Genomic DNA, 27955 nt, shown 5'->3' on the forward strand with positions numbered 1-27955 from the left:
CAAGCGCTATTTGCTGTCATGTCAGTGTGTTCTCGTGCATTAATACCAACATCAGAGGGTAACAGGAAGGGTTGGTGTGTATGTGTGTGTGTTCCGTATACGTGTGCGTGTGTGTGTGTGTGTGTGTGTGTGTGTGTGTGCGCGTGTGTGTTCGCATTCAAACACGTCCAGACAAACACAGGCATCGCAACTAATCAAGCATGACAAGGTCATACAAAGAGACCCTTCATCTGTGCTTGCAGCTTCTGCGACATCTCTTGTTCGTGTGAATTCTTTTGCAAACTTATAATTAAAAGTGTATTACACTTCAGAGAGAGAGAATTCAGACTGGTCGGCTCTATGCAGTTCTTCAGTGCAGATTTACAAAAGCACTGTAATTCTGATGGGGATTAAAAGAATTAGACTTAACATTTAAAATATTTCAGCTATGACTGCCAAATTATTTCTGTCTGAGTACAGTATATCATTTTAAACAAAGCAAATCCCCTGGGTTTTGGTTTTTACTAAAAGAGAGTTTTTCCTCCAAAATTATAAACATCTGCACACTCCCTCCACGTAGTTCTGCACATCTTTCAGTGGGTAAATTATACAGTTCTCAAACTCTCATCTTTTTACCCCCCCCCCAACTGTGCTAGATTCATGCTGCATTTTTGCAAAGGTGTAGATTCAGTCAGAATTGTTTTCTAGATCAGGGTTACCTTGGCTTTGTGGTTGCTCAAACAGCTTTGATAAAAGCATCTTAAAATCTTACAGACTTACAAAATCTTACAGAAAGTCTGTATCCTCTTAGCAGAATGGCATAGAGGTCTATGGATCCAATTGTTTTTGGTAAGGGAATGAATAATATGATCAAGAAAATAGCTTTTTGCACTGAACTAACCTACATACGGGTGCTCACCGGGATTTTGCTAGTCAGCAGGTCAAACTCCCCGGTTTGAAGCCTTTCTCTGTGACATTAGCATGCTGCATGCCTTCTCTTTCTTGCCATGCCTGTGTCTGCTCTGCGTTGGGAGTGTGTGTGAGTCCTTGTCTGAGCAGTGTCCTTCGCGCACTGCACTGTGTGTCGGTGGGATGTGTGTTCTGCTAGTGTGGTGTCCTATGTCGAAGGGTTCCCTTTGGAGGGCGGAGAGGTCGGGGAGGGAGGAGAGGGTGGTGCTGCAAAAAGGGGGTGGTGGGGATCCGCTCACTGCCCATTTATCCGCAGCCCCTCCCCAAAATCCTCTCCCTTCTGTCCTTCTGGTGTGCAGGGCCGACAGCCGCCGCCCCCCGCCTCGCCCCCGGGCACAAGCGGGACCGCCCCCCTGGCCCCCTCCGAGCTCTCCAGCGCCGCCTCCTCTTCCTCCTCCTCCTCGGGCTCCTCCTCCCCAGCGGCCACGCCCAGCTCAGGCTCCGCCCCTTCCGGCATGACCTCGGGCTCCGGGCTGGCGCCGTCCAGCTGGAGGTGAGTCCTGAGGCTGTCCTTGCGCTCACCGTAGAGCCGCTGCTCGAAGGCCAGGCCCGAGGGCGTCAGGGACTTGAAGTCGGCCTCGAAGGGCAGGGGCACGCCGGCCTGGGCCCCGCCCATCCCCAACGCCAGGCCCGCCCCCGCCCCCGCCCCGCCCCGGTACACATCCATCCCGTCAGGCAGCATGGACTTGATCTTGGGCAGCCAGCGCTTGCGCACCCGCCGCGCGTTGGTGCACATGTCCGCTGCGATCACGTTCATCTCGCTCTCCTTGAAGTTGGGTGCAAAGTTCTGACAGTAGACTGCACGGGACGAGGGGGGGAGACAGGGTCAGAGGAGGAGAAGAAGAGATGAGAGGGGGAAGAGAGAGGACAGACCATGTCATTCTGACTTTTAATAGAACCACATTACAGCAGTTGATAGCTCAAAATCAGTTGCTTCGAATTATATTACATTGCATTATTGTCATTTAGCAGACGCTCTTATGCAGAGCGACTTACATAGCAGGTCACAGTTTCATCCATTTATACAGCTGGGAATTGTGAGTTAAGTACCTTGCCCAAGGGTACAACAGCAGCGCCACAGCAGGGAAGTGAACCTTTGGGTTACAAGCCCTGCTCCTTTACCAGTACACCACACTGCTGCCCTAATTCTTTACATGTAAACGAGAAACAGAAGTGAAAGTGTCCTGCAGTAAATTGTCATGGTGATTTGGCAGTCTTCACGTGGTTTCAACATACTTTTGTACCAGCATTTATCACAACTGGTACAGTGTGTTTTCATTCCAAACCAGAACATTCCTCATATCTGATTAGATTATACACTATATGGCCAAAAATATGTAGACACCTGACCATCACACCTATATGAGCTTATTTGGACATCCTATTCCAAAACCACGGGTATTAATCCACTCTTCTGGGAAGGCTTTCCACAAGATTTTGGAGTGTGTCTGTGGGAATTTGTGCCCATTCAGCCAAAAGAGCATTTGTCAGGTCAGGAGGTCAGGTCACTGATGTTGGACAAGAAGGCCTGGCTCGCAATCGACGTTCTAATTCATCCCAAAGGTGTTCAATGGGGTTGAGGTCAGGGTAGAATGCTAGAACAGGAAAGGGTCTTCCCCAAACTGTTGCCACAAAGTTGGAAGCATACAATTGTCTAAAATGTCTTCGTCCATCAGACTGCCAGATAGTGAAGCGTGATTCATTACTCCAGAGAACGCGTTTCGACGCTTTTTACGTGCTACGCACTTCAGCACCCCGCTCTGTAAGTTTGCGTGGTCTACCGCTTCGTGGCTGAGCTGTTGTTGCTCCTCGACGCTTCCACTTGACAATAATAGCACTTACAGTTAGCCAGGGCAGATCTAGCAGGGCAGACATTTCGCGAACTGACTTGTAGCAAAGATGGCATCCTATGACAGTGGCACGTTTAAAGTCACTGGGCTCTCCAGTATGCCATCCCATTCTACTTCCAAGGTTTGTCTATGGAGATTGCATGGCTATGTGCTTGATTTTATGCACCTGCTAACAGTCGGTGTGGCTGAAATACCTGAACTCAGTAATTTGGCGGGGTGTCCACATACTTTTGGCCATACAGTGCATGTGTTCTGTGCTGGCAGAGGTTTGCATTCTCTGTACCTCTGAGAGTCACAGTTATATGAAACTGGCACCGAAACTGGAAACACTGGCTTTGAGAGCAAAAGATTTTGGGATAGTATCCAGCTGGGGCATAGCTGCTTTGCCTAGAGGCCAAGCACTGTACCTGAAATCCTCAAGTAACTTTCCACCTACGCTAGCTAAAGCGTGATACATCACGAACGAAAGCTCTGGCTGGTAAGGCAGCGGTGTGTGTGTGCGTAGCAGATGTCAGACAGGGATCTGGGGAGACTCACGTTTGACAGCGTTGAGCACACGGCTATCCAGTGGTTTCCGGCTGGGGTCACTGGTGGATGAGCGAATTCCTGTCCCGCAGCTGTTGGCTAGTGTGTTCCTGTGTGTACCAAAATCGACCACCAGAGGGCGGTGCACACACCACTCGCATTAGGCTACACCCACACACTCGAGTACATCCTTAGGCAAAACACCCTGAAAGTGTACTATGCAACAGCTACTTCCAACTGAAAAACTAACGCTTAAAGTATATAAATATAAAAATAAAACCTTGCTTGTGGAAAATGGCACTAAAAAATGAAGCAACATATATATGCGTATACGTAATCGTACTCTCTTCACCCAAACTGACCAGGCTGAACTGTGTCACTCACCTGTCGAAGAAGGTGGCCAGCAGACGCCGCAGAAGCACCTTGTGCTTGATTCCAGCGCATAGGTGACAGTTCATCAGCTGTCCTCGGGTCATGAACACCCCGGTCCCTGGGAAAGAACATCACCCCTCAGCAGGACGACCTTACCCCTCTGCGTTTTACTTAATGCTTCGGGCCTAGCTGAGTGTTGCATCGTTACGCTCGTCTGTCTCTGTCTGTTCTTGGATGCGTGTTCCTGTCTGGCCCAATGCTTAAATGACCTCTCTGATCATTTCGAGAGTTATCTGGGGCTGTTTGCTCCTGTCTGGCCCACTGCTTAAATGACCTCTCTGATCATTTCGAGAGTTATCCGGGGCTGTTTGCTCCTGTCTGGTTTGCTGCTTAATTGATCCCTCTGATCATTTTGAGGGTTATGTGGAACGGTGAAGGTTTATTCCAGAATCTGAATTTGAAGAGATGACGTTACCTGCGGATCAACACTACTGTTCTGTGCTCCCTGGACTTTGTTTTTCTACACTGGGCTGTTCAGTGCTGTCACACACTTGTGCTGTACAGACTGTACTGTTTTATACTCTCCCACACTGTGCTGCTCACAGCTCTCCCACACTGTGCTGTATATACTGTGCTGTTCTGTGTTCTCCCACACTGTGCTGTAGAGACTGTGCTGTTTGTGCTCTCTCACACTGTGCTGTAGAGACTGTGTTGTTCTGTGCTCTCTCACACTGTGCTGTTTACACTGTGCTGTTCTGCTCTCTCACACTGTGCTGTTTACACTGTGCTGTTCTGCTCTCTCACACTGTGCTGTATATACTGCTGTTCTGTGTTCTCTCTCACACTGTGCTGTTTCCACTGTGCTGTTCTGTGTTCTCTCTCACACTGTGCTGCAGAGACTGTGCTGTTCTGCTCTCCTACATCGCGCTGCGCTCTGCGCTGTGCTGCATATACTGTGCTGTTCTGTGTTCTCTCTCACACTGTGCTGTTTCCACTGTGCTGTTCTGTGTTCTCTCACACGCTGTGCTGTACAGACTGCTGTTTGTGCTCTCTCACACTGTGCTGTTTCCACTGTGCTGTTCTGCTCTCTCACACTGTGCTGCAGAGACTGTGCTGTTCTGCTCTCCTACACTGCGCTGCGCTCTGCGCTGTGCTGTACCTCCCACCAGCTCCAGCTTCTCCCCGGGGTCGCCCTCGGTGTAGAGTTTCGGGTGGCAGCGGTACCCGATCTGGCTGATGAGACTGGCGGGCAGCGCCACCAGGTCCCGGCGAATCAGCACGCAGGACCGGCCCTCCAGGGGCAGGGCCATGGCCGCACCCTCCGTTTTGTCCTGAACTGGGGACACAGAGGAGGGGGGGGGGGGGGGTGAGGAAAAGGACCAAGACTATGAACGGCATCACTTACTTGGACATGACAAATAAAACAGCATTACAGCGCTGAAGGAGTACCAAACACAAGCTTCCCCACACTGAAGTGTCTAATGCTGCTAAAATGCTACACTACAATGCTAAAAGGAGTACCAAACACACGTTTTTTTTTCACCACACATGCTGTGCACTGCAGCGCTAAAGGAAATACCAACCACACATTTCCCACACACACATCCTGCACTACAGTGCTGAAGGAAATACCAATCATAAATTTCCCCACGTAGAAGTGTCCCACACTGCAGCAATAAAAGTTATACCAAACACACATCTCACCCACACACACACACAAGTGTCCCACATCACAGAAATCTTGTTTTTAAATGACTAACAAACCGACTCAGGATGATCTGTCATATCTACATGCATCACAACTAAACTTACAGCAGCAGCACCTGCCAGAGTTAGCCTAGCGTTCCCACCCGTTTCTCTATTTTAAAACACCTTCACGCTGACCTCCACAGCCTCCCCGCACACAAACACACTGTTCTCGGATATCCCGCAATGTCACCCTTTCATAAACGCCCGAAACGCGACACTCCGCCGAAGCTCGACAGGGGCGACTTCCCAAGCTGCTCGACGTATCGATCACAACTGATCTGAGGTCAGCGCCGGGAGTCTCTACCGCAGCCCTGTTAGACTGTTAGGGTATGTGGTTACCACTGAAGGTCATCTCTACACACTCTTCAGTCAAGGGAAATCCCCAGCTGTTTAACAACAACCTGCCTGGTTAAACGGTAGCTAGCGCCATTTTAAGAGAAAGTAAAACCCAGGGAGAGTAGCAATAAGGGCCAGCAAGGGCCAATAACTTCATGCCTGCTTAGCAGGTCCAAACAAACGTTTCCTGGAGTTCAATCGCAAATACAGATTGACTTCTTTTTTTTTCCCAGAATGCTTGGAATTAACCTCAAGATCAAAACAGACGCCACATTAAACGATACCGGGTAGGCGATTACTTTTTCAGGGAAGGGCCCCAGGCCTGCTTTCTAACACAATCTCCGCGAAAGTTGGTTTTATTCGCCCAAACTGGGGGAGAAGAGGGCGAAGCGCCCTTACGCCAGGCATGAAAGGAGGTTTTTGTTCTCCCTTCTTAAGAAAGCAAAGCCTTCACCGAAACCCGTCCCATCTAAATCAGCCTGAAAAATAAACGGACGCAGTGTTGCTTTCGCTGCCCTCTGAGGCACCGCCAGAGAGGGCATGGGCCTTTTCTTGGGTCTTTTTTTTCCCCCCGAGCTCAGCTTTTTGACTTTTTCACCTCCACTCCGTCTCCTGCCATAAGATAATTACATTTCACAGCTGCCGTTTTAAGTAAAGATCAACAGGATGGACGAAGGGGGCGAGAAAACTGTATTTTTCGACCTTACAGAAAAGACTTTGAAATCCACACTCCTCTTTTTCAGGATTTCAAAATGTATGATTACTCTTATCATTCGTACTGCGTTCATCTTCTAACTATCACCGCCTGGATCAGTTAATGGATTTCTATTTCTCTTTCATTTCAGTAGAGTCAATTTCAATTTTTTTTTCCAGAACCGGTCAAAACGCAGAGAAGGCTCAGCCCGTTCCGCAAGCAACTTTAGACATTATTTTGTGTTTTGGGTATCCGCTGGGCCGTCAGCGAGACGGTGAAAGAGCTGTGTTGTGGGTAAGCAGTGGCGAGGGCGCACGGGGGAGGCTGTCGGCGGTATTTACTGCTGTAGGCGTGGGCAGAGCGGGCGTAGAGCTGGCCATAGGCGTCCTCGGCGATGCCGTCGTACGGCTCTTCCTCAAACTCCTCGTCCTCGTTCTGGTAGGAGGTGGGGCTGTCGGTGGTGGGCAGGCTGGAGGCGCCAGGGCTGGCCCGCTCCCCCGGGGTGAGGGGGTACGGCGGGGCCCCCGGGAAGACAGAGGCAGCCCCCCCCGCCGCCGCCCCGGCGTAGAAGAGCGAGCTGCCCCGTGCCAGCCGGGCCCCCAGCGCCCCCGCCAGCTCCCCCGAGCCCCGCTTCTGCCCCAGCCCCTGCAGGCCGAGGGGCGCCTCGCACCCTTCCAGCTTGATCCTCCGGGCGCCGCCGGCGGTCAGCGACGGGGACCAGCCCGGCGGGCCCAGCACGGAGGCCAGGTTGTTGCTGGGGCTCTGAGGCTCGGAGCCCGGGTCCTCCATGGCGGCCGTCTGGGAGTCGCAGTGCGGGGAGTTGGCCTTGAACATGAGGTCCATCCCCCGCTCCACGATGTGCTGGATCTGCAGGTAGCCGGCCGTGTACATGACCACCAGCTGCTCGCTGGCCGCCATGGTCAGCTTGCCCGTGTAGCAGAAGGAGAGGATCTGCTGGAAGCAGGCCGGCGCCACCGAGGACGGCAGCTCGAACTGCGTCTTGGTGCTGCCGCTGAACAGGTCCCGGAAGTAGAGGCTGCTGGCCGCCAGCACGGCGCGGTGGGCCTTGAAGGCCTGGCCCTTCACCACGATGGACACATCGCAGTACTGTCCCTGCAGCCTCTGCTCATTCAGACTGCCCAGCACCGTGCTGCCGAAGTTGGGGATCTCCACGTGCAGCAACTGGGACATGGCAGGAGAATCGGGGCTTCACTGGAGATCGGGGGGCATCTGAATGAGAGGGCAGAAGCAGAGCGAGAGATAAGAGACAGAGAGAGAGGGAGAGAGAGAGGGAGTGGGAGAGAGTCACCATGGAAATCCCCCTCGCTTCTGAGAAACCTTATAGATTAGCTTGGATCCAAGGAAGTAGATGTTTCGATAAAAACATTTGTTTTTGTACTTTTTCATTGCAACGAAACTATCATGACTAACACAGTGCAGGGATGCTATTTACTTGTTAAAACAGCTGGTTTTACCCTTTTAAAATGAAGGGTTTAAAAGCACAATCCTAATAATTATAATGGTATAGTTATCTGCGGACACAATTGCAAATGGCCATAAAAAGTGAAATGGTAAGTAAAATAATGAGCCGGTTATTTAAAAAGCTATCCATCATGTACAGTACAACTGAATGCTTGTTTTAAATCTACTGTAGCTGGTCCTACCAAATTCAATTAGAAGTAATCCCTCATAATTCAATAACAGCCAAGCCAAAGACAAAGGCATTTTCACGTCCTACTTCCCCAAAGATCATCAATTTTTTGCTCACCCACACTCACTACTTTCACTATTGTGCAACGCCGCTTAAGGTTTCCAGGAATACAAACTGTAAGATGTCACTTCCCCTCCCACCTCTCACAGCGCCCCCAACCCCATGCCCCCCTCATCCCCCCACCCCTCACCGCCCCCCCCCACAAATCCCCCAACCACCAACCCCCCCACCCCCCCGAGCCCATCACCCTGTCTGACCTGAGCTATGCAGTCCTGGAGAAAAGGGCACAGTGGCGATAGATCATGTAGCTTTCACGCACTTGCACCAGAGAAGAAAAGGAGAGAGAGAGAAAAAAGCACTGCAATTCTCTCTCTCTCTCTCTCTCTCTCTCTCTCTCTCTCTCTCCCTCCCTCCCTCTCCTCTTTGGGCTGAATTCAACAAGTGCCGCAGCTGGAGAGAGTGTGTCAACGGGGAGAAGGAAGGGGGGGGGGGAGAGAGTTACTGTGTGCAATCAATGCAGCATCTATACGTCGCAGAGAGAGAAGGAGGGAGGGAGGGAGGGAGGGAGAGAAAAACAGGCTACAGTTACAGACAGAGAGTGAGACCAGGGGAGGGGAGGGGAGGGGAGGGGAGGGTGCGAGACAGAGAAAGAGTCATTTAAGGACACAAAAAACAACCTCACAAAGGGCACAGGTAGTGGAGTGAGAGAATGCGAGAGGGAGAGAGAGAGAGAGAGGGGGAGAGAGGGAGGATGAGACAAAGAGCCGCGTCTCGTGTGGAGAGGAGGCGAGAGAGCTGCGCGCCTCCAAAAATCTCCCGTCTCAAAGCTGAGAGAGAGAGACGTTGCCCCGTGCAATCCAAACGCGCCAGCACGTCGCCGGCTGAATGTCAACCTTCACAACACAGCCGGTCCTTAAACGGCCCGGCCCACCAAAACAAGACCTCTCAGGTGGCCATCCCCGCTCTCCTCACACACCAGAACACAGAGGGAGAAGGGGGCCGCTCGACGCTGTCGGACGAGGGGGGGGGGGGTCAAAAGAGCTGGATCGAGACCAAGTGACACAAGCTAAGGAGGAGAGCAGGGACAGAGCAAGGGACTGTGTGGCAGAAATTGACGCCATGAGAGCAGAACAATCAGGACACTGAGAGGCTGTGTGTGTGTATGTGTGTATGTGTGCGTGTGCGAGTGTATGAGCGTATGTTTTTGTGTGTGCGAGTGTGCGAGTGTGTGTATCTGTGTATGTGTGCATGTGTGAATGTATGAGCGTATGCTTTTGTGTGGGTATGTGTGTGTGTGTGTATGTGTGCGAGTGTATGAGCATATGTTTTTGTGTGCGAGTGTATGAGCATATGTTTTTGTGTGTATGTGTGCGAGTGTGTTTTGTGTGTGTGTGTATGTGTAAGTGTATGAGTGTATGTTTTTGTGTGTATGTGTGCGAGTGTGTTTTTGTGTGTGTGTATGTGTAAGTGTATGAGCGTATGTTTTTGTGTGTGCGAGTGTGCGAGTGTGCGAGTGTGTTTTTGTGTGTGTGTATGTGTAAGTGTATGAGCGTATGTTTTTGTGTGTGTGTGTGTGTGTGTGTGTGTATGTGTGTATGTGTGCGTGTGCGAGTGTATGAGCGTATGTTTTTGTGTGTGCGAGTGTGCGAGTGTGTTTTTGTGTGTTACAGCTTTGTTACAGCTGAGACTGTTAGCCGGTGCCAGATTGGAACAGAGCTGATTTTAATTTATGGGGCTTGGAGTGCTGGCCCTTTTTGTCCTGCCACTGTTTTTGCATATGAATGAGCGTCCGCATTTCGCTGCTGCCCGGTCAGCGACACACCCCACAGCTCGCTTTCACTTTCGCAACACTTTCTTCCACGGGTGGACAGGCGTACTCCGGGCACGGGGGACACAGCACACATGCCGGCCGCCAAAAACACGGGCAGCGGGACGAGAGAAAAGAGAGCCACCCCGGGAAAATCATCACGTTAAATCCCGACTTCAGCAGGACTCTGTCTCTCACCCAAACTAAATCTCTTGGTTTTCTTTTGATTCTTTCTGTTTCTGTCCTTTGTAACAACACTGGGGGAAAAAAAGATAAAAAATGAAACATCAAAACTAATAATAAAAAAAAAAAAAAACAAACAAACCAACTGATAGAAATGTGCATGGAACACAATGGTGATGCTGTCTACAATTCCTGGTTGTCTAGACAACCGCAGTTCCATCTCAAACTGCACACCGTCCCTGGAACTCATCTTCCTCGGAGTGCTGGAATAAGCCGGGTACCCTGAGGACACCATCCCCCCCGCCTGCCCCCCCTCTCCGCCCCCCCAACCTCCCCCCACACCCCCCCCATTCCCACTTTCCGGAGGCTCTTGTCTAGCAGCCAATTAATGCACAGCGCTGCAATGCAGAGCCGGAGCCAGGCATGCTGGGTACAGAGTCTACAGACATGCATGTACGTGCCAGACCCAGCCAGCGCAGAGCCCGGAATATGTCGAGTCAGACAAAGGCAGCCCATCGCTGCCCTGGACACCACACTAAATATAGCCCTGGCACATCTCTGATAGCTTCACATACAGTAGAAACTGACCCACATCAACTTCATGAGCGTGCACGTGTCCTCTGGAAGTGCATTATTCCTTACACGTCGTTTTATTTCTGCGAAGTGAATCAGGGGGATGTTTTCGATCGATTACGCTGATATGCTGTGCCAGACATTCGGACAAGGGCGACAGTACTGAAGCGGAGAGCTGCACGTGGACAAAAAAACGCTTATTTTGCAAAGCTGGCTGTTCACCAGACAGTCCACAATTCCCATAGGTCTGACATGTTATAAAACAAAAAAAAAAACTATTAGACACTGACAAACCGTCGTCAAAGTTTGACGAATAAGCCGACATACCGCGCAGGCTCGGAGCACGACACCGAGCCGCAGGAGTAAGTTGTCACATACGTGCCGCTTTCAGAGACATACACGCGCTACATTATTCATAAATATGAACAATCCTCCTTTATAAATATTCAAATACTGCAGCTGTACTCATGTGCAAGTACACAGGCACAACAGATTCCATCCACGTTGGAGCCGCAGAGCTCCCTGGCAACAGACCTGCCAATCAGGGCGGTGGATCTGCTGAGTTACAGCGGATGAGGCAGGACCGGTGATACTCTAACGGGAGAGACGGTCAGGACTCTGCCTCTAGACCCACGCCTCCCTGTCACACAGACCGCTCTGACCACTCACTTTGCACCCCCCCCACCCCCCAGCACTGGGGGGCACTTCTAGCAGCCTGTTCTACTCTTAAAAATCAAAATACATGTACACACGTATGCATATGAGAGATATATCAAGTATGAGACATGTAAACAGGATAAAACTCTCTCTCAGTGTCTTAATCCACCTCTAACTAAAATACACATATGCATGGGGCAGAAGTGTAGCATAGTGGTAAGCAGGGCTTGTAACCGAAAGGTTGCTGGTTTGATTCCCTGCTGGGGAACTTAACCCATAACTGCCTCATTAAATATTCAGCTGTATAACTGGATAATATGTAAAAATGGTAAGCTATGTAAATTGCTCTGGATAAGAGCATCTCCTAAATGACAATAATGTATATACAAATACAAACATACATATATTTATATTCATTCAAGGTGCTTAAGTGCAGATAACATGGCCATATTTAAATCAGATACAGTACATAGCTGCACACAGCCCACTAACCACACTTATGTTTGGTTTTAGTAGTCTGGCAACACAAATCAGCACCACCTGATCTATATTACACATTTTCATAGGCCTCAACTGGATCCACAAATTATAGCAAAACTTGCCGTCTCATGAATCTGAGCCCAACAAAAGAAGAAACGACTCAATCGGTGCAGGGAAAACACAGTGGCGAGGAAACGCCTTCCCATGTGACACATCCCGTTTCCTCTGCAGACACCAGGCCGTCGTTCACCGCCTCACCCCAATCCGGGTCAGAGGGCTCCTCGGGGGGAGATGTCGAAAGGCGTCGGGCTCCTTCCCCTCCAGGAAGCCCCGCAGAACCCACAAGGCAAACGTGTAGGAAGTGTCCCTGACTTGAACTGTGTGTGTGTGTGTGTGTGTGTGTGTGTGTGTGTGTGTGTGTGTGTGTCTGCGGAGAACAGAGGAGGAACAGAGAAGAATGACACAATGAATGGAGACACATCGTATTTGACAGACGGGTGATTACTGACCCCCCCGTCCCCCACCACCACCACCACCACCACCCCTGCCAAAATGGTGTATCTGTCCATCAGCACAAGCAATATGGATATGCCTGACCAGGGAGGGGGGAGGGGGCCGTGACAGTGACAGCAGGGGATTCTGGGATTTTTGGTGCCACCATAGCAAACACACAGGGAACTTATGCCTAAGTAGGAAGCGGCAACGGACGTGGACAGTATCTGTTTGGCAAAGCCAGTTTAAGCATCTGATTCCCCTCCCCGGCACCTGTGTTTACTGGACAGGCTGCTTTTTTCTATTTCTTCTTAGAACTATTTTTCTTTTTTTTCAGGCCCGAAGCTGCCCTCAGAAATGCAGAGGGGGCTATCACGATTACAGTATTCCTCCACTGAGGCCACACCGTGCAGAGAATTCGAACCTCGTCAGATGCAATCACCCGGCTTGTGCTCTTTTTTTTTTCCCCAAAATGGCTCCATTTCTCAGCTCCTGAACCTGCCCTCTACAATCTGGTCATCGCAGCGTGTCAGCATTTGGCACAAAGTTAGCTGCCAAAGAGTGACCTTCCAGTCCATTAGATGGTGACAGGGAAGCAGATATTTCCCTGCAGCCAGTCCCAGTGCACTCTGGGGAGGTGAGGTCTGTGTGCTTGTACCGTGGGGATGGCGGGTTCGGGGGCAAGCAGGGGCGAGGGGGATGGGGGGGTAACACCTCTGTGCTGTTTGGTGCCCTGTGACTCAATCCTATACAACAGAGCTGCAGTTTCCCTCTGCCACTCAGTTTCAGCAGTAAGAGATTGGCCCACCCAGATCCTGTATGAGTCAGCAATAAAGAGACAGACAGATACACAGAGAGAGAGAGACAGAGAGAGAGAGCGAGAGAGAGGGAGAAAGAACACGACAAAGTGGGAAAGAGAGAGAGAGAGAGAGAGAAAGGAGGTGGCGAGAGCGAGAGCAGGAAAAAGACAGAGAGAGAGAGAAAGAAAGAATGAAAGAGTGAGAGGGGAAAAAAAATAAAGACGGGGGAGTCCAAGAACAGGACGGACCAACAATCAATGACCAGCTACAGACGGAAAAAGAAAAAGAGACGGAGAGCAAGGGAGAAGGACAGAGACAGCACAGTGAGAGGGAGTGGTAAATAGAGAGATTAAAAGAGTGAGAAAGAGGGAGAGAGAAAGGGAAAGTGAAGGGGGGAGCGGGGAGGGTGGGAGGAGGAGGCATGCAAAATTCAGCCCCCGTCGAATAAGAGCCCCATCCTGCAGGACAGCTCCAATGAGAGCTTGGCACACGTCTAATGTCAGGGCGTCCCAAAATAGATTTATTAAACCTACAGCACACAGGCCTGTAAGAATCACAGAGATGTCTGCCTTCACTGTCACTTTGTGACCACACTCCACCCTCAAACCAGATTAATCAGAAGGAAAACAGATTTGGTGGTGACCGAAAAACATCAGGGGTTTTAAATTGGCTGTTCTTTTTTAAATGAAAAGAACACCCACCTTGACTGTACGCGTATCCTAACAGTATGAATTTTTTATAAAAACAGACACACAACGTGGGTGGGGGGGGGGGGGTGCATCCCAGGCTGTGGGCCTGTCCCGTGTTTGAGCGTCCGAGGCCTCGGTAGAGATCTGAGGAGCGACGTGGTGGCCCGTGACATGTGACGTGGGGGACGGGGGGGACGGTGGGGAGGGGAGGGGAGGGTTTATTTGCTTGGCACCGTAACCGTGGCGATGCCCCACACCAGCCAGCCGCCCCAGTGGAACAGCGGAGCCCGGGTGCCTGGGATTCCAGGCGTTTTCCGTGGCGTTGGCACTTCAGCAACAGATCTGGCACAACGCAAGTGGCGCTGAGACACCGGGCACTGCAGACGTGCGGAGGCCCGAGGCCATGCCGCCACACCGCCAAACCGCGTGGGAACAAGGGGCTGAGGGAAACTTACAGCTATTTTCCAAAAAACGTACCAGTAGCTTAGCTGACCTTTAACATTTAACCTACATATGAGATTACAGCCTGACATTAACGTTGAGTTAAAAAAATAAGCCAAACGTGAGCATGTCTATAAATATGAACTGCAGGGAAACTATTTACCCGGATGCACCAAACACAGGATAGAGTCAGCAGCCCTTGACAGGGTTGATTTATAAACATATAATATGTCAAAACAAATATGGGTTTATTCTCTCATGGAACCACCCACAATGCCTGAATTCAGTTCATAAACAGCCAAACTGAGCAAACTTGTTAAAGAAACCAAATGAAATGCAATTAACAATGCTTACACATAAACTCACATAAATCTGTCAGCAAAGACTAAATGAATGTATAAAATACATTTATCACAGAGACAGATAAAACATTTCTCAATAACCATTTTTTAAAAATAGAAATGTGGTAAAGTATCTACCACCAAAAAATGGTTAAATGGTTGTTACGATACGTGTTCCTACAATGTAACCATTTCATTGTATTGTTTATGTGGTACGTGTGGGTTCACTGAGGCATGTGAAACCCACTTAAATTTCCCAGAGTGGGCCATGGCTCTATTACAACTACAGAAAGTTTGGAACTCAAGGAGCACATGTGGGGGCAACATCTGCCCAAAACGAGGGTGTACCTCATTGGTTACCAAAAATAAGCACCTTCTAAAATGACACTTAAATAATCTTTCTCTCCACACCCCTTATGCACATAAAAAGATAGGACAAAAACTGCACTATCGCAGCAACCACGTGGAACCACGTGTCATTGTCTATAATTAGACAAGCTACTTGTAATAAAAATAAAAATAGACAATGGAGTTTCTATTTGACAAGTTATTCCATATTCCACATTTGATAGGCCCACACAATCAAAACTATCAATAAGAGATTGAACGTTTCAATCAAAGGCTTCTCCAAACATGGAATTTTTACACATCATATTCTCCCTGAGGTCTGACACAAGAGGCACAGACAGCAGATACAACACCCAAGATGAGATGCAGCCCCACAAAACAATAATGCAACCAGTGTGATCAGTTCATTTGGCTTCCTTACCATTTACATTACATTATTGTCATTTAGCAGACGCTCTTATCCAGAGAGACTTACATAGGTTACAGCTTTCATGTTATCCATTTATACAGCTGGATATTTACTGAAGCCTTTGTGGGTTAGGTACCCTGCCCAGTGGTACAGCAGCAGTGCCCCTGGGAATCAGACCAGTAACCTTTTGGTTACGAGCTCTGCTCCTTACCACTATGCTACACTGCCCACCCAAATTCTGCAACCACTGGTCACACGTATACAGACAACCTCAAATAACATCCCCATTCATGTGGTGCTTCACAAGAACAAACGGTTTTGTGTCCTTCGGGGTCGTTGCAGCTAGAGTCGGGGGATGTCTTTGGCCTCTCACAACCATCGCTGCTGAAGTGGTAACACTTTGTGGCCTGTGGTCTGGGCAGTACTCAGCCAGTTGTCTGCACCGGATAGTTAGCTAGCTGGCTAACTAAGGTAATGTTGCTCTTTATAATTTTCACATTAGCATGAGGTGAATGCTGCTGTATGCTGTATGCTGTATGCGGCTCTTCAGGACGACTGCCTGGCACTGTAAGTATTCCAAACAACTGCCACTGCAGTCCTACGCTCAGACAGAGCTGTTCAGCTAGAGACTTATTTTTTGTGTTGCTGGCTGTTTTGTACTTACTGTTCTGATAGTAGTTAATCTATGACTGCTGTGGCAGCTTTTGAAATTACTCTGGATCAGAGTATCTGCCAGACACACAAAAACTAATAAAACAATAAGATGGGGTGTAAGATATTCCAGGTCTCACCCTTCTACACAAACAAACAAAAAATTTTTTAAAAAGGATCAAATTGTGGAACAGAACCAACTGCCCCTCCAGTCGTATAAAAACAATACAATCCGTATAAAAACTAAATATCAGACACAATAAAGCATGCATAATCGGATGTGAGGTTTCAAATGACATGCAAAAATGTCTTATTGCTAATGAGGCACATACCCAAATACAATGCAAATAGATTTGGTTAAGCATGAGCTCATGCCAATCATTTGGAATATGTGCATTAACTTCCGCTTGTGCCCTGATATGGTGACACCACTAGCACCATCGTGCACAAGCTAAGCTGCAGAGAAGTAAACAAAACCTGAGAAAGCAATTTTACAAAGAATTAACCCACAACAGGAAAAGGGAAGAGCACAAAACATTTTCCCGTGTTGGCGTGTGTGCGCTCACTGACTTTAGCTAGACAATTCTGAACCACTAAAGACAATCAAAGAGAGAAATGGAAAATATCTCTGGCTGTGCATGAACGCCTGCCTGTCCCTCCAGCAGAACCACCTGAAATCATCTCTGGGTGACTTCCAAACACCACAAACAGGACAAACGCCACAGGAAATGCTGGAGATTACTTTTAATGGCCTCTTCTTAAATCTTGCATTGTTTAATTCAATAGGCGTTTTGCTTCCTAGCATCCATTTCAAAGAACAAAAGAGGCATACATTCACGCAGCAGATTTGAAAATCTCTAACCGCTAAGCTATAAAAAAAGAAAGATTCAATTTATGGACATTGCAGTGTGCTTGCTAAGACCATAAAACTGGTGTTCATGGCCACACTACAGCAGTTTTTGCTCTGTCACCCTGGGTTTATCCAGAGGTTAAAAGGTTAAAACTGAGTCCTGCGCTCATTTCCAGGTAAGCCGATGAAGTTAAATAAACATGCACACACACGTACACACACGCTCATTTACACATACGTGCTCGCGCATGCACACACACCCACACACACACAGACACACATGCAGGCATAAGAAGAAGAAAAAAAATTTGGCTGCCGTCATGCCTTGTGATCTTGCCAGGCATTCAGCCAAAGACCGACCATGTCACTTACCAGAAATCTCACAGAGACACAGGAAAAAAAAACAGACCTTTAGTTGTGCAAACACTCCCTCTTACAGTCTGCCATACGCAGGAGCTATCTCCCCATCTCCTCCACTTATATCTGTGCCCTGCAAGATGCTGATTTTCTTACACAGCACTGGCAGCATGTCAGTGTAGCCAGCGCCAGAGCAGGGAAAATGTTTATTTTTCAAGGTATCGGGTCCCGCGTAAGCTGCTAAAAAAGCATGGCGTACAAATCTGCCTTTATTAGTGCCATGTCTACATTGCATGTTATACAGACACATTGCCAGCCTATGTCAGCACTACGTTTGTGCATACATGCATATTTGTGTGTGTGTGTGTGTGTGTGTGTGTGTGTGTGTGTAAACAAACACTTAGTAGGAAAGGAAACATAAGAATTTCTATTCTTTGTCGCCATCTCTATTTCCTGGAATTGCTTTTGCACCCGTTTGTTGAGGGAGAGGGAATGATAGCACACTACAGAGGTGCTAAAGCATTTAGAGGAAACTGCAGACAAGCTGCTGTTTACAAAATGGCTTTCAGAACACTCCGCTCCATGTCAAAGGTACCCTCCCTTTTCAAAAGGCAGACCACTAGGCAGAATCACTATTCCACAAGACCAAAATATTGATTACATTCAATAAAAATTACATTCACTCATCTTTCATACTGGTGTATACTCATAACAGGCAAGTTGGTAGGTGAAAGTGAAACTTAGGCAAAGTGATTGGTTGGATTAACCAAGAACCACCAAGCTGCCTTGTGTGGGCCACTTAATCAGTGTGCTGGGTGTGGACAACCAAGCACTTTCCCTGAGCTTAATTCTCAAATACTCACCTTCCTGTTCTCAGAAAACTCATTTCCGTGTGCCAAACATTTCAAGCTTCAATTAAACATACATGCTATCTGACAACAGCAATGCCAACTACAGATTATTTTCTCAGAATGCAGCCCAAGGTGCCACCTAAGTGCACTTAGAGCTACACAGGAAAAGCACACTGCAAAGTATAATTCATACATCTGAAAGCAAAGAGGTGAAAAACTTGTGGTACGTCGTATAGCAGGAACCCAACCTGTCAGAGCAATGCCAATCTCTTGATCACATCACCAATAAAATCTTCCCACAGACGAGGAGCCGATGATGCACTGGGAAATTATGCACATCTGTTCTGTCACGTACCACGTATGGTTTCGGCCCATTGCCTCACAATCTCAAGGGGCAATCACTCACAGCCAGGCTCAAGCAGTCCTTTTTTATTCAGCAAAACGTCCTCGAGCAAACAGCATGTGTGGGAAAAGACACCCAGATTGACTGGAGCCAACCAAGAAGAGCCTCTGTGCATTGGGTTTTGGAGCACTCTGACCACCAGCGCTAAAACAGACGAGGAACATGTTCACTTTTCATCAAGGCATACCAGGATCGTGCACATGACCAAAAAAAACGCTGCTTGGCTAATTCATTATAATGAATATCTATTCACTTAGCAGATGCCTGTAACCCAAGCAACCCAGCAACTTACACAACTTTCAGAGTACATATGACCCATTTGTGCAGCCTTTTTCTCTTTTTTTCACTGAAGCAATTTCAAGACCAGCACCTTGCTCAAAGGTACAACATTATCCATCATAGGTTTCAAACCCGCAGCCTCTTTTCAGAGCCACTGTGCCACACTGCCCTGACACCATGACTCATCAATAGGCAGCCAGTAAAATTTGAAAAGTGTCATTTAAACAAGAGAAGAGAATCTGAAGTGTGTCTGTTTGTGCTTGTGTTTATGTGTGTGTGTGTTTGGAGGGTTAAAGTTAGGCCAGCTATGGTAACCAAGCCCTTCCTGTTGAGTGGATTACGACCTCTGGAAGAGCTCAGGGGGAGAAGACTCAAACAGTACCACACTGACTCCTCCTGAGCTGTTAAAAAAACCCCATAAACTAAACAAACACCAAAGAATAGTATGGTCATTGTATGAATGTAGCAACTGAAGCCTACAGAGGCAAGAACTTCGAGTTCCCTGGCAGATGGAGTTTTCACGCAGTCTTGGTGTGGAGACTGAGTTCTATTTTGCATCTCGCTTGTTTGGTGCGACAGCTGGGCCGAATTTCACAGTGGTGAGAGTCCAGTGAATAAATGCCCTGAAGGTTTATGGATATCAGCCATGTTACAATGAGCTGAGTGCGGGGAGAAAGTTGGCTCGGCCCTCCACCCCTGCACCCGCCCCTACTGCCCGGCCGCTCCACGCTGACATGAAAGCAATGCCATTGATCAAACTCTTGTTTTTGAGAGAGAGAGAGAGAGAGAGAGAGAAAAAAATGCCAGCCCTTGTTTTCTGCTGAAAGCCTGCTGGCAGGCTTTCTCCAAAAAGCTCAAGTACTGTACCTAGCACGAAAGGCAGAAGATGGCGAATGAGAGAGGGAGAAAAACAGAGAGAAGAGACAGAATCCTTAAGACTGAGGGGGGGGGGGGGGGGGGGGGTGCAACGGGGGGAGGAGAGAAGCCGGGGAGAGAGAGAGGGAGGGAGAAAGGGAGAGGCGGGTGGAGGCAGAAAGACAGGTACAGAGGGCCGGGAAAAGGATAGATGGAAAGCAAGAGGGAGAGGGAGAGCAAGAAAGAAAGGAGAGACAGGAAATGAAGAAATGGCCATAAGGCACAGTGGCAGGCTGTGCAGGAATGAAGGCATTGTGCTTAGTCACATGTCTGTGCTTCATGAAAAGCAGACAGGAACACATTAGTCAGCTAAGGTCACGGAGAACACTGCTGGTGAGCAGCATGAAGCAGCCACTCGGGCCTCTCTCTCTCTCTCTCCTCTCTAATTCTAATCTCTGCAGTGGCCTTGGTCAACAAATCAAAAATGTCCCAGTGTCAGGAGTCATTTTACGTTTTTTTTTTCTCCCTCCCCCCTGCAGTCCCCTCCCATGCCTACCGCTACCCCGCTGCATGCCGAAAAGACTTGCCCTCAAGGGAACTCTCTAATGCAGTATTTATAGAGGGGATGCCAGGACAACATGAGATCATGAGATCGCCCGGTGAGAGGGAGAGAGAGGTATACAGGCACAACAAGAGATCCAGACCAGCAGTTTTCAATCTTTATCCACGGATAAACTAGTGTGATTCAGGCTACCGACAAAATAACTACTGGGAGACAGATGATTGATCTAAACAAATCTGAACCAAAATAAACCCAGAATTCAGTCGTTTCCATTGTCGGTGAAACTGGCTTTTCCCGCCCCTTTGACCAACGTGCAGATATGGGTTCTATCGGTATTTCTTGGCACAACAGACATCCCAATCAACTGACTCAGATGTGCTTTGATAGAATTGTTTTCTTTAGGAAACTACAAAGTCTGAGAACAAAATGGCAATGTCTCGGAATAACCTCTTGCCTAGACGCCTCAATCACCGTTTTTATTATTTAAAATGTACCCTTCCACAACACGCCGTGTAACCGGGAACTGTGTTCCCTTGAATTATTGAAAGGCGTCAAAAATGGTTCTATATAGAGTAGCCTACGCTTTAAACGCGCCTGTCCTTCCCAGCAACCATTAACCACCGCAAATAACAGTTTGCAGTTTGGAATCGCCGCTTCATTCTGTGAGTAAGAGAAGAACAAAAAAAAAGAACTTTATGCAAGTAAGAGAGATAAAAAACTGAGTTTTGCTAAAATAGTGCGTAAATGCGCGCAAATCGTAAATACGCGCAACGGGATTCGCACCTCCTCTCTTCAAGCCGTGTGATAGATAGTAAGAACACGCCCCAGCAACCCATGATGGTGTTTTTCATCACACCTGCGTTGATTTTGACACGATAATCAGAAGCTGCGCGATTTTAAAGTCGTTTTGGCAAATTAGGATGCCTGTAGGTACCATCGCTCGCAGCGTAACTGGTGTAATTAACTGATTTGTACCATTCGTTAACAATCTTTAGACTCATCAACAATGGAGGTTATATGTAGCATGCGAACTTTTATTTTATTCTTTACAAAAACTTTAAGATCTGCTATCCTATATCATCGTTTTTTTTACCGACAATAAATAAAATGGATTGCAGCCGCTGCGGGGCAGGTTGCCCTTTGTAGCTAGTGCCCTCAAGACACAATTAACAGTAATTAGTTTATAATGTAAGAAGATAAATTCTTTTCAGCTGCCAAAATGGTGGAATAATTCAGGAACCTTTTCACTATTAACACTGCGGCATAGTTGTAGGTAACTATCGCCAAATATAACGCTTGGAAAATAAACCAATGAAATTGTAACGTTAAAAACCCATTCCACTGTGTTTTTCATATTCTTTAAAATAAAAGCAAGACCCTAGACATGACGACCGATATTGCTTTGTTATCTAAATTCACATGATTAATGAACACTTAAGTCATTTTATAGCAAGTGATAATCGCAATTCATGCCATCTGTAATTTGCGAAAATTTAGTCACTGACTGACAAGACTCCAAAAAGGTCAAAACAAGATTAGCTGCTAAAAATTACAGCCGCTATTTTAAAACACACGCCACTTTAACATGTTATTGTCATCAACATGCCGTAATATTATCAGACCAACAAACTGCAGCATAGTACAGTTTTTATTCAGGTTACTGATTGAGTTTAAAACTTCGAGATACAAAATGTACACAGATTACTGCGCCAGCTAATCATATATAAACACGCGTCTGCCTGAGACAGTTATTAGCCAGTTTTATTTTAATCTGAACAATGCCAGTATGGGTCGGACTTTGTTATGGGGGAGCCAAATAACGACGAAGGCCATGTCATAAAGACAGCCTTTAATGTAACGGAGTGTGTAAAATAATTTTCAATTTGCATTCAGAACCTCAGTAACACGTATTTAACTTTTGGCGACAAATTCTTAAAGTTAAAAAAGTTATTCCACACTGTCTAACACTGTGGTATGTTTTAAAGAAATCTTTAAACACGAAAGTGTACACTATGTGCAAATATAACAAACCGTGTGGGAGGGGGGATTCTTGCAGATTTTTGTGAGGGGGGTTGCTTTGATAATGACGCAGCGATGTCATATCACGTTACATTCTGGCCATCTACAGATTTAAACATAGTGAATTAAAATAGATTTATCCACCAGTGTATGCCCTTTTACCTCATTCAGACAGTCTCCACAAACAGCACTTTCACCGAACCAACTAGCCGACAGCTCTCCACTAGCGCAATTTTAATGTCGCCAAATAAAGTTGCTTTATCAAATCAATGTCAGGGAGAGAGAGGGTTACAACAACGTCCGAGTCGACATAAAACCCCAAATATTCATGATAACGGTTACAAGATATGCCATTATTAAACAAAGTACTATATGATCATATTTTGTCCGCACGGCAGATTGAGACAGCGATTAATCTACAGTGCATCGAGAGGATATAAATTCAGGCAAGTGATATATATGCGTCATACTTCAAAGCATTAGAAATCTTAAGCAAAGGTAAAGGATTGGGAAAATACCCGCTATGTTTCTCCTCCATAAAACCTGCTCCCCGTCGACGCCGCGATATTTCTTCGGATGCAAAGTTTGCAGGGTCCTTATTTGCCCAGGCCCCCGTCTCACCTCGTTTGCTCGCTCGGATCTCGCCCCCCCTCCCCTCTCTGTCTGTGCGTCTTTCCCTATCCAGGAAGTGATTGCCGCTCACATGGACGGTAACTGAACTGCGCTCCCCCCTGACATCATTCACGATTCAGTCGCGAGGTTTTTTTTAAAGAAACAGGCTGTGCGTTTTAGCAGGAGACACTCGGCAGAGGCTTATGGACAGACAGAAGTACCGCATACATCCATACCTCATTTCTATACTCGGGCCTAGGAATACTAGGAACTAGCAAGAACGAGGGCTACAACGTCCCGTGTAAGAAATACTATTATTGTTACTATAACATAACAATGGGCGTATGCAGAGATGGAAAATAATAAATTCAATAGGTAACAGATTCAATACATTTTTCATTGTAATCTGGTGTCCGTGTGAAGATAGGAGTCCACGTGTTTACAAAGTAGTGAACGACAAACAGAAAAAGGATATCAAATGTTTCCATCATGTTTTATGAAATCATTTTTCTCTGTAAAAACGTGCACATTTATCAGAGAAGTTTCTGAGAATTAAATATAATGAGAAGTGAAATACTAGAAAAAAGGGGTACGTAATCGTTTTCACTTTCTTTGGAAGTATGGGTGGTTCTGAAGTCAGGCTTATAATCAGGACAGAGGTTTGACTCACAAGGGGGATGTTACACTCTTGAGCAAAGAAGGCACAGTATTTATTTTTGGCCATCTGACTGTTTACATTAAGTAACATGAAAGCTATGCGACAGGCACCAGGATAAGAGTTTCCGCAATGATTCTCAGGCCTGACTAACACACGTGTCCATCTTGCCTGGCTGTAGTCTCAGTCACAGACTGTAAGGGTATTGCACCTAAGGACTATTGAAAATTCACAGGGGCACTGAGAAAAGGTGTTTGGGGTGCAAGTGGAAACAAGCTCAATGTAAATTTCACACAAACACCTGAGAGCACTTCTTCACACAGGTAGCAATAAATACACAGCCTCGAGGATCCTCCAAGGCCAAACGCCATATGCAGCCACCCTGAGGAATATCCGATTCCTGTCTAATGAGTTTTAAACACCTGTGAAACACTCACTCTGGATTTCAGGTAAAAAGGTGAACGAACCATGGGCTGCACAGCCTGATTCTCATCCTTATACCTAGTAATGTTCTTATGTTTATTACCCACCTTTACCCCACAGGGCTCCTGTGATCCTTTGGCACCCGTTTTGATTCGAGTGAAGTCGAAGAACACGTGCTGTCGATTTTGAATACGGACATACCGTGCTCTTCAGGCTTCACATTGTTCGAAGTGCTTACCGGAGCCGTCCTGCCAACAGGAGAGAGACACGCTGGGAAGCAGTGGCGGGGTCTACCTTGAAATACAACACTGCCCATCCATGAAACTTCATGTGTTCTCTCGAAACAAACGCTAAACACAAGCCCAAGTGTTACCACATACCTGGCAACCTCCAGCCTTACAGCACATGTATGGGCCTGCTAATTAATGAGGGACATGATCCATAAGGCCTCTTAAGCCTTCACTAATGCTGAAGCACTCGGTGGACAAAAAAGTTTATTTTTTCTCCTCTTTTTAGCGCACGTAACAAGAATAAATGTAAAAAATAAAAATGAACGTAAAAATGAATTCTGCCTTCTCATCCCCTAATTTTAGCCCCAGTTCAGTCTGACAGGTCTTAATTTATTACATAATTGTCATTTAGGAGACGATCTTACCCAGAGCGACTTACATAGGTTACAGTTTTATCCACTCATACAGCTGTATATTTACTGAGGCAATTGTGGGTTAAGTACCTTGCCCAGGGGGTACAGCAGCAGTGCCCCAGAGGGAAATCAAACCAGCAACCTTTTAGTTATAAGCCTTGCACTTTACCACAATGCTGCACTGCCGCCCCTGCTGCTTGGTATTTATGGCTGCATGTTAATATTAACAAATCCTGAAAGAGTATCAAGCTGCACTGTTGTACTGAAACACAATGTTTTAAGGCTTGTAAGAAAGCCTGACAATGAGAACGGATTTTAATACTGGTGGCTACACCTGTGCCAAGCGTTACCTCTATATGTGAAGATGAAAGGGTGTGTCAATGCATTTCCAGGCCCCTTCATTTACACAAGTGATGGAAAACTGAGATTTCCTGAACCCTCATAATGGGTGGTGCTACCTTGTGCTATCAGCCACTAACCTGCATGAACGAATCACTGCTCTCCAAAGAAAAGCACTATGATTGGTGCAAATCCATGAGACAGTGATGACATATGGCAGCTGAAGCTCATGGAGGCTCACTAAATGGAAGAACAGTATCAAATGACGGTGGAAGGCTGGGACAGCTTTTATAACTGAAACATCTACACAAAAAAAGTTTCATTCCTTTGAACAGACATTACAAAAATGAAGAGCCCACTCCACTATTTCCCAGTATGAACTACAGGACAGCCTAAAATCCTTAAATGATAACAGCCACAAAAGAATGGTAAAAAATTGGCCTTGTCAGTTTATTTATAAATACCTACATTACTCTCTCTCAGAAGATTTTCAAAAGTATTACACTTACACCAGTCACAATCACATGATATTATGTCTACTCAGTACTCTACCACAAAGATATTCCATATTTCAGAGAAGCTTGAAAACCTGTTTCGGATATTGTATAATGGTATTAATTGGCAACGATCATGTACAGTATGAACCGGTCATTTCTAAATGGATCCAAAGCCTCTGGAGTCATTTCGTTTTCCACACAACAGGGCAGTCTATCCGATTTGAATGGCCTGCTATGAGACTTATTATGTCTTGATCCCAGAACAATGTGAGTCTGTTACTCTCTCTACAGGGTCAAGCCAGTCTTGCCCAATGCTGTACTGTAATGCAATGGGGGGGCGCTGGACGTCTTGGTTTTTTTTGGCTGGCAGCACCGCAAGACTGGCATTACCAAGTCTTTGCACGGAAGGAGGTGAACACAGACCCAGAAATGCAAAGGACTCTGGGAGAGTGCACCTGAGGATCACTTACAACCAACCAGACCTCAGAATTAGAGGACACAGTTTAAACATACCATGGGGATACCGCCAACAAAACATCACTACAAAAGCAATCACCCATTATACATTCTGGGCTGTTCGTCTTCTGTGCCCTGTGAGTATACACTACCAGCATATATCAATGACTTCAAACCTGTCAGCTTGTATCTGAGTAGTAATGTTAAACGCACTAAACGCCAACAATATTTACCTCAATATTCACACTCTCACAGTTTGGTCCCCCACAATCAAAGATATAGATTTTTCCAATCCTCAATGAAACTACAGAGACCCAAATACAGGCCACCCTCTGACACCTGACCCTTGACCCCAAAAAAAAGTCTGCCTTTGCGTCACCCCCAGACCCGAACAGGCATGCACGGTTCCAACACGAGGAACTGATATGGCACCACGTGGGTCACCCGGATGACGTCGCCTGTTCCCGGTTTTCGCCCCAGAGCTACATGTCCACGAACACCATGAAGCACCAGCCCAGCCCGCCGACCAGGAACATGGTGACGTGGATGCTGTAGATGAAGAGCTCGTTGAGGGGGCTGAAGTCCAGGCGCCGGTGGCCCAGCAGCAGGAGGATGACGGACAGCTTGTACTGGAGGCGCAGGAAGACACGCACGCCCACGTACTGCAGGCAGAAGAGGGCAGACAGCGCCACCCACAGGAGGGAGGTGAACAGGCTGCAGCCGAAGTAGAGGAGGAAGCGGATGAAGCCGTACATCCAGCGCGACTTCAGGTACAGGTCGAAGTTGTTGTACTTGGTGCGCACCAGCTGGGCGGTGCGCGCCGGCCCGCAGGCGGAGTGCATGCAGGTGCTGTGGGGGCCGTGGAAGGAGCGCACCCGCCGGGGGATGGGGATCACAGGCATGGGCGGGCTAATCGAGCCCCAGGCTGCTGCAGGGAGCGCCGGCAGCAGGCCCCGTACTGTGCACCAGGGACAGAGTCCCACATCATCTGCTGGCCAGCTGTTGCAGCGGACGCCGGGATGCCTCTGTCTGCAGGGAGGACTCCCTCTACCACACCGGCCCTCCCCTTTCTGCTAGCATCTCAAAGGCAACGGAGACTCTGTACCGGTCGAAAGAGACACACAAACACTGTCATAGAGGCCACATAAAGCGTGGCCTTAAAGATTAGGAAAAAATGTACAGAACATTTAATTTAGACCTCATCTAGAACTCGTTTTGCGAGATGACAATGTAACGTAGTGTTTTTACAGCCTAGTAACGCCTAACATTCCAACACCGAAACGCAGATAGTGTCTATACTGCCTTACAATACCTTTGCACACCGTTTGCTTCTGTGGTTTTAAAGCTTCATTGTTAGACACGTAAACCATAAAGCCCGCTGACAAAACACACCCCATCTAATTGTGCTTTGTAGCACTAGCAGTTTAGCATGCTAGGATATACTGACAAAAGGGTGGCTGGCTAGCAAACTAACAAACTCGGTAACTGTACTAGACGGGATTAAAGTCGTGCATAATTAGTTAGTTGCTCGTAAAATCTGCATCATTTGCCTCCTGTATTGTATAATATACTAGCCGGCATTACACGTTCCCGCTGGGGTTGGACACAGTAGCTAACTAGCTACCTGCATCACGGCTAACTGGCTACCTAGCTAACTACAATGCAGGCAAGAGTATACGACATCGACGGCCTGGGGAAATGAAAAAGCAATTACATTTTAAGGAGAGTAATAACGGGATGGTTTGGATGTATAGCGTTGCATCACTAAATTATTTGACGCTTGCCTGTTCATTCGTATTATGCATAAATCGTATGTACACTTACCGTTCGGCAGTTTCATTTCAAGATCACGTCCTGTCGTAAAACGCGATATTCGAAGCGTACCGAAGCTGTCATGACAACGACGCTGTCTTAAAGGAGAAAGTGCGTTTTAAACTATTTACTGACATTAGTACTTCTGTGAATGGGTGTTTTTAATCTGCGGTCAGATATTAGGAGTTGACTGAGAAACACAGGATAACTGGTTATGAGTCATCTGTACCGTTTGGAATATTCACCGTAAATAAATAAATAAATAAATTCGCCTTCTCTGGAGCAC

The 27955-nt window shown here is 47.3% G+C and overlaps 2 protein-coding genes across 4 annotated transcripts; both read right to left on the reverse strand.

The window, feature by feature from the left end:
- Positions 1-505: 505 nt before the first annotated feature.
- On the reverse strand, positions 506-22919 carry LOC118778307 (nucleus accumbens-associated protein 2). 2 transcript variants are annotated; one of them, XM_036529783.1, is made up of 6 exons: positions 22751-22919; positions 6816-7704; positions 4855-5031; positions 3708-3813; positions 3336-3433; positions 506-1746 (listed from the first exon to the last, which is right to left on the reverse strand). In XM_036529783.1, exons 2-6 carry the CDS (start codon positions 7663-7665, stop codon positions 1184-1186), a joined length of 1794 nt encoding a protein of 597 aa, XP_036385676.1. In that variant the 5' UTR covers positions 7666-7704; positions 22751-22919; the 3' UTR covers positions 506-1183. The 2 variants fall into 2 exon arrangements, with proteins under 2 accessions (XP_036385676.1, XP_036385677.1); XM_036529784.1 differs by lacking the exon at positions 22751-22919 and adding an exon at positions 8443-8510.
- Positions 22920-25330: 2411 nt separating this feature from the next.
- Positions 25331-27728, reverse strand: LOC118778293 (transmembrane protein 250). Of its 2 annotated transcripts, none has more exons than XM_036529765.1 (2): positions 27682-27728; positions 25331-26956 (listed from the first exon to the last, which is right to left on the reverse strand). In XM_036529765.1, exon 2 carries the CDS (start codon positions 26757-26759, stop codon positions 26340-26342), a length of 420 nt encoding a protein of 139 aa, XP_036385658.1. In that variant the 5' UTR covers positions 26760-26956; positions 27682-27728; the 3' UTR covers positions 25331-26339. The 2 variants fall into 2 exon arrangements, with proteins under 2 accessions (XP_036385658.1, XP_036385659.1); XM_036529766.1 differs by lacking the exon at positions 27682-27728 and adding an exon at positions 27572-27647.
- Positions 27729-27955: the final 227 nt, after the last annotated feature.

The sequence above is a fragment of the Megalops cyprinoides genome, chromosome 5 (assembly GCF_013368585.1).
Source record: "Megalops cyprinoides isolate fMegCyp1 chromosome 5, fMegCyp1.pri, whole genome shotgun sequence".
In the NCBI taxonomy this organism is placed as follows: Eukaryota; Metazoa; Chordata; class Actinopteri; order Elopiformes; family Megalopidae; genus Megalops; species Megalops cyprinoides.